This window comes from Crocuta crocuta, unplaced genomic scaffold (assembly GCF_008692635.1).
Source record: "Crocuta crocuta isolate KB4526 unplaced genomic scaffold, BGI_CrCroc_1.0 scaffold25, whole genome shotgun sequence".
Classification (NCBI taxonomy): Eukaryota; Metazoa; Chordata; class Mammalia; order Carnivora; family Hyaenidae; genus Crocuta; species Crocuta crocuta.
The window spans coordinates 16,082,203-16,098,212 of record NW_027532015.1 but is presented as its reverse complement, the minus strand read 5'-3'; the positions used below and the strand labels follow the sequence as shown (position 1 = coordinate 16,098,212).

General features: G+C 35.9%; 1 protein-coding gene across 1 annotated transcript in view; it reads right to left on the bottom strand.

Annotated features, from left to right (window-relative positions):
- HBS1L (HBS1 like translational GTPase) overlaps positions 1-16,010 on the bottom strand; it is an 88,451-nt gene that overhangs the window by 16,578 nt on the left and 55,863 nt on the right. Inside the window, exons 6-12 of the mRNA XM_077776143.1 lie at positions 14,399-14,658; positions 13,718-13,883; positions 11,156-11,273; positions 5,936-6,082; positions 4,068-4,142; positions 3,158-3,275; positions 2,694-2,762 (exon numbers count right to left, since the gene is read on the bottom strand). Of these exons, the coding sequence (XP_077632269.1) occupies positions 2,694-2,762; positions 3,158-3,275; positions 4,068-4,142; positions 5,936-6,082; positions 11,156-11,273; positions 13,718-13,883; positions 14,399-14,658 (953 nt within the window). The remainder of the gene's footprint in view (positions 1-2,693; positions 2,763-3,157; positions 3,276-4,067; positions 4,143-5,935; positions 6,083-11,155; positions 11,274-13,717; positions 13,884-14,398; positions 14,659-16,010) is intronic.

The following is a 16,010-nucleotide window of genomic DNA, read 5'->3' as shown; positions in this document are numbered from 1 at the left end:
GTTCCCTCGTAGTTATATAAAACTAATAGTTCAATGAACATTAAGCAATGATCATTCAGAACTTTTAACATATCTACGAAATATGGCATACCACATTCTACTCTAGATCTTCTTACAAATAAAAATATTCATGTTACAAAAAGGGAGATTCATTCCTCTTTCAAATATTTAGTTAGTGTTTACCAAGTACCAAGCCATGTGCTAACCTCTAGGAATAAAGAGATGAAAATATAAGCCCCTACCTGTAAAGTGGTTTACTCTAGTGAAGAGAAACACAAAAACAATTACACTGTCCAGAGACAAGTATAACTTAGAATGTACAATGAGAACAGAAAGAGGTACAACTGAAGAATTCATGATGAAGGGGAATGGCTGCCTTTAGCTGGGCACTCAGAAGGAGAAAGAACAAGAGTTCATAAGGTACTTGTGTATATGGGTAGGGGAAGAAGGAAAACACCGCTGACCCAGGATACTATATAAGCAAAGGCAGAGTCATAACCAAATGTGAGATGTGCGAAGACCCATGTGTCATTTACAGGGAATGTTTATGGGACCACATGGAATACAGAGAGGAAGGCAAGACATGAGGCAACGGGGGTAGGTGAAGGGCAAACATTAAAGAGGCCTTATAAATCATACTCAGGGCTTGAATTTCATCCTCAGTTAAGGAACAGGAAGCCAGTAAAGAAATGTGAACAGAGAAGTGACATGATGGTATTTCTGTGTTAGAGAGGAGGGGGGACTGACTACAGACTGGAAGCAAACTCAAGAATGTGGGAAGAAGTTATGCTAGATTTAAGGTGAGGAGGTAGATGAGGGATGATGGCAAAAAGGGGACGTCTAAGATGATGGTGCATTAAATGTGAGATGGGAAATTAAGGAACAAGGCCCATTTTAGCTTTGGTGGATTTGAAGTGCCTACTGGACATACAGCTGGAGTCGGGGGCATCCAGGGGCATCAATCACATCAAATCCCATGAGAATGGGACCCTGGGAGCACACGCCCTGTGGAGATGTCCAGCAGCAGTTAGCATACGTATCAGGAGAGTGAGAACAGGCTTGGGCTGGAGATACTGACTTGGGAAGCATCAAGACACAGGAGGTGGATGAGTCACGGATGTCTGTCTGAAAACAGCATGTCGAGTAAGAAAAAGGCTGAAGCAGAACACCAGTTAAGAGTCAGAAAAAGAGGAGCCCACAGAGAAGATACAGAGGTCAGAGAGGTCAGAGAAATGGACAGGACAGGAGGAAAAAGTGGGTCACAGAAACCAAAGGAGAAAAGTTTCAAGGCGGATATGGCTACCAGCTTCAGAAGTAATGCCAAATTCAAGTACGGTGATAGTAAGATAGGATTGAAAAATGTGTATGGACTGTGGCAACCAAAGGGTCATTTGGTGACCTCGGTGGGAACGTGCTGAGGGGGAGTAGTGTAGGCGGAAGCCAGGAAGCAGCCTGAGGAGAGAGAGAGAACAGGAGGTAAAAAGGTAGAGTTAGCAAACACTGTTATTCAAAACATTATTTTTGTATTTTGTATTTTAAAGAGTTAACAGGCATTTTAAAAAGCATGACTGTACTTCTTCTACTAGTAATAATAATGATTCATTTCAATTTCACTGAATGATTTTTTGGGAAGCACCTTCATTTATTCTTTTACTAAACAATTATTAAGCACATATATGTGTCAGGCACTAGTGTGCATTGAGCTAGGTCCTGCAGATATAGAAGAGATAGTACCTGCCCTTAAGGACTTCACAATCTAGGTTCAGTAAAAAGCACAGAAACAATTATAATACTGACCGAACAATGCACTGACAGAGGATACTGAGAACACAGAAGGACATCTTAAGGTACGTGACGGGTGAGCCCATCAGTTAGCAATTTATTGATGCTCAGCTCCACATCCATTGGGCAATGCCTGGTTCGTGCTAATGGAGATTTGGGAGACCACTGACATCTTTACTGTATTGATTATTCCAAGAAATACGTTATAGCCTTTTATTTATTAACATCTTTTATTCCGTCTCTATTTTATAGTTTTCTAAACAGGGTTTTGTACACATTAAATTGGATGTACTCTTGGGTACGTATTTAATACAACACCGTCTCCCACATGGCTTTCTAAGTTTGTCCTTCCCTGCGTCCTCTTCCCTAGCCCTCTGCTGCCGTGTAGAGTTTCCTTACATCTTATAGTCACTCTTTTAGCATAATTCTTTATATTAAACTTCTCTTTTTAGCTATGTATGGTATCTTTCTCCTGACTGGACCTAGACTCTGGTACAGATGGGTACGAATGGGCAAGTAAAGAGAAAGACACAGTGGTAACAACGACTCTCCATCGGTTAAGAATTCGTGAACAATCTGGTTTGGTTGAAGGACACAGAAACTAAAAAGATCTAATGAGAGGAAAAAAAACCATGGGACTAGAAAGATAAAGGATAAGGGGTTTACACCTGGAAGAGGATATGACCTGGGGAAATGATGTAAGCTGAAGTAAACTGAAGATACTTCTGGGGAGGGAAGTTAAATAACTAGAACTATGGACTTCAAGATTAATTGGGCCATGATCCTTGCGTTGGCATAAAGAAGGGGGAATATGAAGACAAAACAGTGATTTCGTCTAAGAAAAGAGGTCAGGGGAAAATGGAAAAGCAGGATGGTACTGGAGAAGCACCGGGGAGGCAGCACTTACTTACCTTTGAAAACATCAGATACGCATAATCTAAAAGGCTTATCAACAGATCTCTGAGGAGGCTTGAAGGAATCTGGGAAAAAATGGCAAAAACCAAGCTTTAATTTAAAAGTAACTCTTGACTCAGGTCCAATCAGCCCATTATCATCCCATGTCGCCCAGAAAATAATTTTCTTTTATACTTACTAATGGCAAATTGACTCTCATTCACATAATACTTTGTGGTTTATAAAATGTTTCCATACCCAATATCTCATTTAATGTCAATGGCAGTCTATGGGTTAGGTAGGCACGAGCCTCAGTAATTAAATAAGGGAAATAGAGTAGTAGTTTAAATACTGAAGAGGATTTCAAAACTACTACTCTAGCTCTTCTGACTATAAATTCTACGCTTTTTCACATTCATCACTGTCTCCCATCCAGAACTCTAAATAACAACATCAAGCTTATAACGCATTAAATTCTTACCAATTTGTTCTAATAAACATAGTCCTTTATACCATTTTGTGAGTTCACTTGATTGAGATCTTGTGATTAGATTTTCACCACTGAGACCACTTGTAGGGATAAAAGCTACATCACTCTCCTATTAAAAAAGATTGAATACATGAAACTTAATATAACACTGTTTTCAAAAAGTTAAAAGGTTTACCATTACCATGCTGCAACAAATTTGTAAAAGCAACAACGTACTTTTTAAAAAGTAACAGAGGGGCCAGTGAGTGGCTCAGTCAGTTAAATGTCTTGACTCCTGACTTTGGCTCAGGTCTTATCTCTCGGTTTGTGGGGTCAAGCCCTGCGATGGGCTCTGTGCTGACAGTGCGCAGCCTGCTTGGGATTCTTTCTCCCTCTCTCTCTGCCCCTCCGCTGCTTGCACTGGCTCCTTCTCTCTCAAAATAAACATTTAGTAATAGAAATCACAGAACTACTCCCTTGAAGTTATGGATCCAACAGTTTTCAACTTTTTTGATTTTTGTGGGAAACTTACAAATTTGTTCCAAAACAGTCAAGCACTTCTGTTGGGCACACAGGTATATTTCACGTTTTGCTAGAGAAATTCCTCTCTACTAGTTTCCACTGCAGTGGAAATATGGTTTCTATTCCTCTGAGACTCCCCCCCCAAACCTATCCACCTAATGTAATAGCTGGAGAAAAGTCTTTTATTTATGTCAAATCCAAGCCAATTTATAAAATATGTGTAATTTTCTAAGGTGAAGTAATCCTAAGAATATAAGATACATATGAAACCAGGCAGAAATAAAAACAAACATTAAAATTGAACATACTTAACAAGATAAGAACACAAAAGTATTAGTGTTTTCTCCTATATCTGTAAGATGAGACTTAAGGTAACCAAATAAATTTAAAATTATCTTACCTTAAAACCTGCTTGCTTAAGAAAGTGCCCAAGTTTTCCAGTAATCTCTTGAAACCTTTCTTGTTGCCAATTAACCTGATAAAGATTCAATTTTTTAAACTATGCTATAAATAAAATTTACATTTCTGCAATAAAATATAAAAAAATTAAGAGTATAAATTATAAATATAAAATCTACTAAATATGAACTCTATTAAAATTTAAACTTAGAGTATCAGATCTTACCATTAATACGATCTACGAATAACTTTTCCTATAATAAAAAGCCTAGAAACAACCTGCAAGACATATATAATTTTTTGTATATGCTAGAAGAGATTTCAAATTTGGGGAGACAGTGAATAATTTATTAAGTTATGCTCAGACCAACTGCTGATGTAAAATAAAATTACTGATGCACACCCCTCAAGCCAACTAGACTAAGAATGTGTATGTTATATGAACTTTATCTAACATTATGCATGCTATAGTATTTAGGGGTAAGTGTAACAACGTGTGTAACTTACTTGGAAATTCTTATCAAAATAAAATGAACTAATAGATGGACATGGGGTAGATAGACAAAGATGAGATCAAGTAAATAGAAGAATCTTAAGTAGTGGGTATAATATGGTATTTATTGTAAAACACATTCCACTTTTACTGTTTCTTTTTCCTAATCTTAATATTTGAAAATTTCATACTAAAACACTGGGGAAAAATAAAAAGTATGTGTAATAATAATACTGTAAAAGAGATATGTAGAAAATTGAAGGTGAATCAAGTATCTGACTCCAGGGCAAGAAAATACCTAAGCATTAAGAAAGAATACAAAATATATATTCACAAACTTGAATATATGTCAAATCAAAAAGGCACCATAAATAACTTGAAAAGGAAAATAACTGAGAAAAGTATCTAAGACAAGATAAAGGATTATTATCTTTAATAAGTAAATTATACTTAAAAACCAGTAAGAAAAAAGTTTCAAAAATAAGCAAATTATATAAACAATTCCCAAAATAAAAACATAAATGGTTAATAGATATACAAAATATGTTTAAATATTATTAACATTTACTGAAGAGTAAGTTAAGAAAACATGTCTGTCATATCAAATGGAAAACAATCATTTAATAACAGCAGTGTTGATAAGAGTTTGGGATAATGACTACACCATACATGCCATGAGTAAACACTAGAGGTTGTCTTGAAGGCATTTTGATCATATATAGCAAGTCTTAAACATGCACATGCCCTTAGAAATTTCCATAAAACAAACTATTTCTAAATACACTACACGACACTAAATACACACAAACACACACACACACACACACAGAGGGAAATATTCAAACGTAGGAGATTATTTGAATAAGTTATAGTATATTTTTAAAATAGACTAGAATAAAGCTATAAAAACCTCTTTATACAAAAATTAATTACTTAGAAACATGCATAAGAACATTATCAGATTTTTTAAAATGTAGATAGCAAAATAGATTATAATACAATGTTACAAAGAAAAATATTTTCAACTACAAAAATAAACTAGATGGATGCACAAAACAAAAAGTTAAAAGACTTCAGGAAAAAAAAGAGTTGGAAATAGGGGTTGTTTTGGTTTTCTTTATACTAAACTGTCTATTATTTTAACCAAAAGTTAATTTTAAAAATTTAAGTTTTTAAAATTAATTCTGAAAATGAGAAGACATCTTCTTTCTTAAAAACTGCTAGCATCTCATTTATTTAGTATCAGGATCATGCATATTTTTAAAATATGGTAACCAGATTAATAAGATGTACACTAGCCACATCTGAGGTCACCAATCTGGCAGAATAACATTTTAGTTAACATCTAGAATGAATTCTCAATCGGCTTCCAATACCTGATCCATTTTGTTAACTGCAACCGCAAGCTGCGTTACGCCAAGAGAACGAACCAACAGCCCGTGTTCCCGTGTCTGTCCCCCGGTCTCAAATCCAGCTTCAAACTCTCCCCTGCTGGCGTCTACAACTAAAACGGCTACATCCGCCTAAGAAAGAAGAAATAACCAAAATTAAAAATAGGGTCATGATATTTTAATTCAAAGGACACGTCAGTCAATTAGCTGTGGTCAGATTTCATTTTTATTTTAATTGTGGTCAGATTTTAATGGCAGACTCTAACCTGACACGAAGCCCTAAAGCAAATCAAACAAAAGGATTATGGATTAAAACTTAAATATTAAAAAAACACTAGCATGTGGCCAAAAATAATAACAAAAAATCTAAAAATTCCCACATTTGATTATATGACAATTAAAATATCTAGACAAAGGAGGAAAAACATAAACACAACTAAAACACAAGTAAACAGGGATAGATACTGGTAAAAATTATAATTAGTAATCCTTTACTAAAAAAGGAAGAAAAAAAGACACAGCTGTGATAGCTCTGTAAAGAACTAGATAAAGGATACAAGCAATTTGCTAAAGAAATATAAATGGCCAAGAATCATTAAAAAACTCAAATTCAGGGGTGCCTGGGTGGCTTAGTTGGTCAAGAGTCCGACTTTCGCTTAGGTCATGATCTCGTGGTTCGTGGGTTCGGGCCCCGCGTCGGGCTCTGTGCTGACTGCCAGCTCAGAGCCTGGAGCCTGTTTCGGAGTCTGTGACTACCTCTCTCTCTGACCCTCCCCTGCTCATGCTGTCTCTCTCTCTCTCTCCTAGAAATAAATAAAACATTAAAAAAAAATTTAAAAAAAAACCCTCAAATTCACTAGAAACTTAAAAAAAAAGACATTAAAAATACATCAATGTACTCTTTCCTTCCATACTTCTAGAAATCACATTAAGCCAGATTTACAAGACAGAGCAAATTACTGTAGGCCAGGGTACAGTGACACAGGCCTTCCTACTCAGTGCCTGTGTAAGGACACAAACAATCTGGAGGGTGTTTTCACACCTAAGTATCAGGAGCCATAAAATTATACATATTTTGCTTTCTGTCAATTCCACTTATAGGAATTTATCCTAGAGAAGTAATTATGAATGTACAAAGATATTTATCAGAGTACTATTTATCATGATGAAAAACTGAGTAAATGAATTATCCAAAAATAGCATATTCACCTTCTACGGCCAAGAAAAAGAACCTCCACTTGACACTTTCCTAACCTTTCTGGAGCATTCTGGGCATCAGGTAAAAGCCATTTTTTCCTCTCATACCCCATTTACACACAAAAAAAGAAGGGAAAAAGCTAACGTTTGCCTTAGTTCCTTTTCCTCTTTAGCTTTAACACTAGTTTTACAGGTTCCCACTTCTTTTGTGGTGATGCTTCTTTCTGTGTCTCCACTTGCATCATATGGATGTAGTCGTTGAAAATGTGCAGAAAAGTTTGTGCAGTCATAGCTGTCCCTCCATTTCCATTATCATCAATTATTTCTGTCGGTGCACTGTCGGGACATTCTTTAAAGGAATACTCTTTCATTTTTTCCCCTTTGCAGGCTTACCTGTTCTAACAGAAATCTGGCTTTGTCTAATCCAGGACAGACTGCCTAACTCTGGCAATCTCCTCCTGAGCTATCTCAGACAGGTACTTGATGATGGCTCTCTCGAGGGTCCTCTTATACTCCATCCACATGAAACACTCTGGCCTTTGGGTCAGAACAGCATCCACAATAGTGCTTCTCTTTGTCGTTTCCTCAGTGACACTTGATGTTTGTGCTACCCAGTTTTTAAAGAATTTCACATGCACTGCCATATAATCCTCACCACAGTGAGAAATAAAATGGTTGTAAAGTAAGTAAAAAATTTATCAGATACTTTGCTCCAAACAGAACTTTATAATTTAAAATTTTTTTTAATGTTTTTTAATGTTTTTTATTTATTTCTAGGAGAGAGAGAGAGAGACACCGTGAGCAGGGGAGGGTCAGAGAAAGAGGGAGTCACAGACTGAAACAGGCTCCAGGCTCTGAGCTGGCAGTCAGCACAGAGCCCGATGCGGGGCTCGAACCCACGAACCGCGAGATCATGACCTGAGCGAAAGTCGGACGCTTAACCGACTAAGCCACCCGGGCGCCCCTATAATTTAAAATTTTTTAATGTTTTATTTATTTCTGAGAGAGAAGGAGAGAGAGAGAGAGAGCGTGAGCAGGGGAGGGTCAGAGAGAGAAGGAGATACAGAATCTGAAGCAGGCTCCAGGCTCTGAGCTAGCTGTCAGCACAGAGCCCAACATGGGATTTGAACCCACGAATCGTAAAATCATGACCTGAGCCAAAGTAGGACGCCTAACCGACTGAGCCACGCAGGCGCTCCTTTTTAAATATTTTTAAAAATGTTTTATTTATTTCTAATTTAAATTAGAAATATCATCTACACACTTTGGTGGGGATTATTCTTACTCAACTACTTCTGCCTTTCTTCTCCTCAGAAGTACAGCATTCATTTCCAATCCTTCATGACTTAAAATGTGGACCCGTAATTTCCTCAGTGCTTTGAACAAGGATTCTTGTTCAGGACCACAAACCAGAGCTATTTGTGTCAAACCAGCTCTTTCTCTCATTTGTACTCATTAACAGGTCTCACCTCAGGCAAATATTATCTAATCTTGTCAGGGGTCAATTTACTTCTATTAAATGTTGAATCACTAAATTGTACACCTGAAAATAATACTACACTGTATGTTAACTAGCTGAAATGTAGATAAAAACTTTTAAAAAAGAAAAATAAAAACTCTACTTACTTCACAGAAACACTGGAGGGTAAGTGTAGCACCCAGCCCTGACCTTCCAAAGCCTAGGCTCAATAATTGTAAATCTCTTTCTAATCGGGTTTTGCCAATAACCATCAAGTTTTATTTGTTTTCTTAGGTTAAAATTTGAAATGCACTGAATGTGCATTAAGATATCTAAGGCAATAAGTATTCTTCCTAATTCACTCTATTACCATCTCCAAAAAATTTCAGGGCAATTCCCCTATTCTTTCATGCAGCAGCTTGTTTCAGGGAGCTCAAACACCCACATGTTTTCAAGGAAGCCTTTCCAGCACTAAAAAAAGATCTTTCCTTGTCATGTATACTGCTTATATTCTTCTTGTAATACATTTGTATTAGCCTTTTGTCTTTCCAAGTTTACCTTCCTACACTGTGATTTCCTCAAGGACAGGCAGTATACCCTGTATTTTTCTTTGTATCTTTAAAAGCCTATCCCAGGATTTTGCACACTAAGTTACCTAATATTTTGAGCCTATTTCTTCATTTGTCAGATAAGAGAATTCAGTTAGATAATTTCTGATGTCCCTTCCTATCTTAATTCTATTAGGAGGTTGGAATAAATGATCATTATGATTATTCTGGATTCTAAGGTTCTAGGACTCAAAGACATTTTACTGTAACTGCTTGTTTTGATGTCTGTCTTTCCCTTTTTAAACTATCAAAATGTGCTTTGCAGTCCATCATATCCCTATATTGCCTACCATAGTGCTTGGCACACAGTAGGCATTCAGTAAGTATTCATTAAAAGAAAACACGCGCGTGTGCAAACACACATAATGAAACAAAGAGAAAAATACACTGTATGCTTTAGTAAAGAGAAAAATATATCATATCCTTTGGTCATGATCTACACTACTGTAAAATAGGGATGGGATAACTGGCTGGCTCCCACGGGTAGAGCATACAACTCTTGGTCCCAGGATTGTGGTTTCAAGTACCATGGTGGGTATAGAGATTACTTAAAAATAAAATCTTTAAGGGGTGACTGGGTGGCTCAGTCAGTTAAGCATCTGATGGCCTCAGGTCATGATCTCACAGTTCATGAGTTCGAGCTGTGCATCGGGCTCTGTGCTGACAGCTCAGAGCCTGCTTCAGATTCCATGTTGCCCTCTCTCTCTGCCCCTCCCTCATTTGCATTTTGTCTCTCTCTCTCAAAAATAAACAAATATTTTTAAAAAATTAAATGTTTAAGAAAAACAGTAAAATAGGGAGAATGTGTACTTTTATTGCAAGGATTAAACTAAATGCATATAAAACACCTAATACAGTGTCTAGCCCATATATGGTATTCAATCCAGAGCAATAATTATTATTTTTCAATCTTCATTACTTTGTTCAGCCCATGGACCTTAAATTAATATTCTGAAATTATATCTCAACTTTCTAAAATAGAATATTTTCTCACTTATCTTCTAATATATTCGAATTTATTCATATAACATCCTTTTTAGATTGGCGAATGCTCACATGAACATTCCATTTAAACAGCTGTTAAGAACTCAGAAAATGGCCAATTGCTTAAGTAACACTTTTTGTCCAGTAACACAGGCAAACTTCTGAACTCATTCATATTTTTCAATAATCATCTATTATTAAAAAATCAGTCCTCTATGTGCAGAGCTATTCCCATTGTTTTAATTATTTATTTAAAGATATTATCTTTGATTTTTTTCGGTATCCTTAAGAACCATGTAATTCTATAAATTGCAATTGTTGTTTAATGCTACAAAAAAGTAAATGGGGTGCCTGGGTGGCTCAGTCTCCTAACTGTCCGATTTTGGCTCAGGTCACGATCTCATGGTACATGAGTTCGAGCCCCACATCTGGCTAACTGCTGTCAGCACAGAGCTCACTTCAAATCCTCTGTCCCACTCTCTCTCTGCCCCTCCCCTGTTCGTTCTCTCTCTCTCTCTTTCAAAATAAATAAGTAAACAAAAAAAAGTAAATAAACCACAGGGCAATACTCCCAAGCTTCATTACTTCTGCATGAATCAACTCTTTAAAAAGACACAGCCCTTCACTGTATCTTTACAGTAAAAAGGCAGATACTCAAATATTCACTCCAACTTATTAATACGATATAAAGCTATACCTCATTAAGCACTTTACCATTATTTTTACTGTAAGAAACCCACAGCTTTTATACCTTTGTTTCTACATAATAATTAAAAAAGGTTTTACATAGTGCCAATAAGGTCAGAAAAATACAGTATGTCTTTTTTTTCAAAAATTTCCTAAAGTTAAAAATTTTTAATTTACAGTATTTTAAAAATTACAATCGAGAATTATAACATCAGCATCAGGACATTTTATGTACAACCCATGTATTCTAATTCAGAAACTCTCTTGTACCTGGGCTGCTCCCGTAATCATATTTGGAATGAAATCCTTATGGCCTGGAGCGTCCATCAGTGTAATCACTTTGGTTGTGGTCTCAAACTTTGTCATACCAACATCCATTGTTACTCCCCTTAAAGAAAACAAGATGGTTAGAATACATTATAGAAATAATCAGTGCTATTCTGGATTAAATTATTTAATAACACAGGCTAAATGACAGACTAAATTCCTAAGTAACAATGTAAATTTTATTACTTAGTCTATTATTTTGACTAATTAAGGTATCAGTTGGGACTAGAATTTCTGCTATAATAGAATTACACTTGTATAGCTTTAAAATAAGGTTGTGGATGCAGCAAAATTTAATCAAAATGCTGGATATTTCCCATTCCCAGACCCCCTCCCCCTTTACTGGTAAGAGGCAAGGCAGACTGTGAACAAAGAAAGATAAATGGGGACATCTCTGGAAAATGAAACAATAAATACTGAAAAGGAGAAAAGATAAAGTTAAGAATGACCACTATCAGGAGGTAGTTTTCCTCATTTTCTAATGTAGATGATTCACTAATTGTAAATTTATAAAATTTTCATTTGCAAGGTAGGTAGGTCAGTATGGTACACATTTAGAAAAAAGAAAATATCAAAGATAGCAATTTTTTTAAGTATCAAGAGAGATAAATAGTAGTTTGCCTCACATCTCATTTCATCCTTCTTGGAAACCAACACAGTGCCTCTTCTTAGCTATGAAAAGGTAGGTTCAGATTATAAGAAAGCCCAGGGAGGGTCTATATAGGTACTGAGTCTTTCCAGATGTCAGGAAAGGGAAGTCAGGGGGGCAATAAACTGGGTAATCACTCATCCTGGTTTGCCCCAAATAGTTCAGAATAATGAATGAGCACTCCCTTTTATTACCAAGTGTTCTGACAATTATAATAAATTATGTGTCCACCCTAGTATAGCAGTAAGGTAACTGTAGGTCTCCTTGATCAGATCATTCTAGTCTAATCTGAAACCAGGGGCCATTTGACTTGGTAAAAAAGATGCTCAGTTCTCTCTAATAATCCTCAAATAATTTCCTAGAATACTGATAAACCAAGACTTATTCTGAGCTCCTCCATAGATTGCTTTGAGCAGAATACACTCTTGAGCCAGCTCTGGTATGCATTTGTCACACTAAGGGTATAAAATTCATTTCTGTTCAACAGATGATCAGAACAGAAGATTTTTAAATATTTAACATGGTGGGATATGTAACACACTGTATTTTTGAAATGCTTTTAAGGAATATACAGTGGTGAGTTAAAACTCTCATTATGTATCTAAAAGCATCTGCTATCTACATACAGAATGAAAGAATATTCTAAAACTGCATCATACAGAGCAACAGACAACTAAGGAGCTATATATTTTAATAATGTTTCATAAACTGATATATAGGTGCAAATTACTTAGTCTTCTAACACTGACATCATACAAAAATTTCCCTGTTTTCCAATTTTTTCTTATTAGGTTGGAAAACAAGCTTGTGACCCTATATAGAATAAAAAAGATACCTACAAGGGAAAAAAACCCACCATAATATAAAATTCTGTTTATCAGAAGAGCTAAGGAATATTGTGACTCCCTTTATTACGAATTGCCTTACATATTACAGTGTATACTATTCAAAACTCCAAAAAACTAAATACACTTTTTCAAAGTATGAAAATGCAAATATATTGTCTAATATTCAGAAGGAAGATAAGGAACATGTAATAATTTTTGTTGATTTAGGACCTTCAGAGGACTTCAAAGTCTTTAATCACTATTTTGACATAGTCGATATACCCGCCATTTCACTTAATTATTAGGTGTCCTCTTTCTTTCCTGACAAAGGTGCCATTGTGCCCTTTCATCCCTGGCAGCTGTAACCTGATAAATATCACTACTCTAAAAAGACTTGCTCAAAGAAGTACTCTGACCAGAGGTCTATGAGTACCTCCATCTCCTGTAGAATTAGCATGGAGCACAGTAACAAATATAGGAGTAACTGACTAGATTAAACCTATATAGTAGGAGATAGGTTTAATTGCTTGTTTGTTAACTCTATCTCATAAAAACATAGAAAGTATAAAGATGAATTGAGTCAAATAATTTAAATTTAGGGTCATTTTAATTCAAGACAGAAGACAGTGTACTACAAAAAGTTATCTTTCCTTAAAGTCACCTGATATAAAATTAAAAGTCTTATTCACAATTTTAATTCAAAATCAAGTCAATGTGACATACACTGAGGGAAGTGACAACTGAAACTTCTCTCACAGAGTAATTAGCTAAGAGTTTTTACTGAATTTTTTGTGTTTGTTTTTTAAATTCTTTGATAAACATTCTCTTAAACTATTCTCATAGAATTTGGAAGAGTAGGAAATGTATATAGATACGATGAAAGCTATCATAAAAATACTTCCCTGATAACTAAAAGAGTTTCTAAAATATTTCATGGTCTGTTTCACACATATTCAACACATATTGCATACTTATTTAAAAGATTATATATATCATTTCAAACTGAAAATTTTGAAATATAGTGACTACCTTTCCCTTTCTTCGCCAGTCTCATCCAAGACCCATGCATATGCAAACGAAGCTTTGCCAGCCTTTTTAGACTCCTGTTCATATTTATGCATAGTTCTTTTGTTTACATTACCCAGAAGATAAAGCATATGGCCCATCAGAGTACTTTTCCCAGCATCAACATGACCTAAGGAAAATTGATTCAGGATTAATACTAGGTACATTTTCCAGATGTCGTCCACATAGAGGCATTGCATGAATATGTAATCCTATGTATGTATGTATACATACATATGTATGTATGTATGTATCCATATGTAATATGTTCATGAGTGTGTTTAGAGTTGTAAGTACCAATTTTTATCAAATGATAGTTAAAATAAATGGAGGGGGGAGAAAGAGCATCTCTTTAGAGAAGGGGGGAGTTTCCTTGACTTTGGAAATTAAAACTATCAATAAGACATGCCATGTTCAAAACGTTCACAAAAGAAAATGCCACAAGCAAGTCTAATGACCTCCTTGGTAATTTGGCATAATGTCACCTGGGGTGACAAGCAAGCATTACGATGCAATGCCTCCCTGCTTATGTCCAGTGACACCCATACAGAAACTCAGCCTGGGGGTGAGTCTGCACGCTGCCACCAGACAGCTGCTGGGCCAAAGCACAGGTGACTGACCACCCAGAGGAGCAAAGGGCATTACCAATGACTACCAAGTTGAGGAGCTGCTTCCCTCCTTGCCGCTTCTCCAGTTCCGCCTTCACGTCTATTTGCTGCCTCAGCTTGCCAGCCTTTTTCACTGGTGTTGGTGCTGAACTCTGCTCTTCTGATGTTTGAATGGTGTGGGATGGAAGAACTGATTTAGAAACAGTGTCAAGAACATCAGAAGAAGCAATGCTGGTTTCTTCACTAAGATGTCCTTTTTGAGGTGTGTGGAAACTATGACCATTTTCTTCAGTTACTCTACAGAAAGCAGAGATAGAAAAAAAGTGTTTAAACCAACTCAACTGACATCCTAAAATGTCAGAAGGGCAGAGAAGCTGTTCTTATTCCTTACCCTTGGAGACCAAAAATGATCTCTGCTAAGTGGACAATCAATGAAGGTGGAAATGATAAGTAGCTAGACCCAAACCATACAAATACAGACCTGGAAGGTCCCAGGAGAAAAAGGGTCTACCAAAAACTGAGAAAAGAAGAAAATATCCTGTAAAATAACTGAATTCCAGCCCACAGCCTTAACCATATAATCCTACCAAAACAGATGGCATAAAGGAGATATTTTGTAAAACTTGGCACCAAATGTGTTCCTAGAGATATAGTAGTATTAATAAAAAAAAGGTTTATCCCTAACTCATTCTTCCAAAAGGACAGAGACCATATGTTTTGATCAAATACTATCCTTAAAGGAGATGGCTCTGAATGTCTACATTTTCTTAATCACTTCAGCAAAGTTTTTAATTCATTAATTCAACAGATTCCTGATTTTCTAAAATCTACAACTCATACTCGGCATTGACGTTGAAAAGAAAAAGAAGATGCAGATGAGAAATTGATCTACTAATCACAAAAGGTTACAATCTAGTGAGGGACTCAAAAACATAAGGTAGAAACAAAGCCTCCTAGCATAACTTATTCTCCCTTTGATAATGAGGATGCCTTCACAAGTAAACACTGACCTTAGTTCATTAGCTCTTGGATCATTATCTACAGCACTATGCCATGTTTATCTAGAAGCAATGTGATCTAATCAACCAAACTATGATCTACTTAACATTCCTTTCAATGACATAGATAAAAATAATTAGGACAAAGAACAAGTTAACTTGCAAGTTACTAAAAATGAAACCAATTCTATCCAACTCAATTTGGAACTGGCAAAAAATTATATACAGATAGCAGTTTATGTAAGAGTAGTAAATCTATTTTCTTCTTGCACACTGTGACAAAAAAGACTCATTTTTCCTTCTCAGGGCACTTGTATATGCTCAACAATGACCTTTCACCCTAGGCCTCAGGAAAGAATCACATTAGTTATACTTGCAACTTCACTAAAAACCTCACATTCACTCCTACTTTCTCTTGCTTTTGAAATCTCTACTAACAATTCTGGTGTTCATTTGTTAACACTGCTTAGAAAGATTAGCTTTATCTTGAACCACAGGGAAAAAGTTTAAGTTTGTGGAAAAAAGTTCCAGCTCTTTTAAAGGATTCCAACAGGCTAAATTAAGGGAAATCTTAGACTATAATTTGCAAACATATGAATGACCACAGCTTCTGAAACCAAAACATGACAAGTGTGCATTTAGACAAGTTGT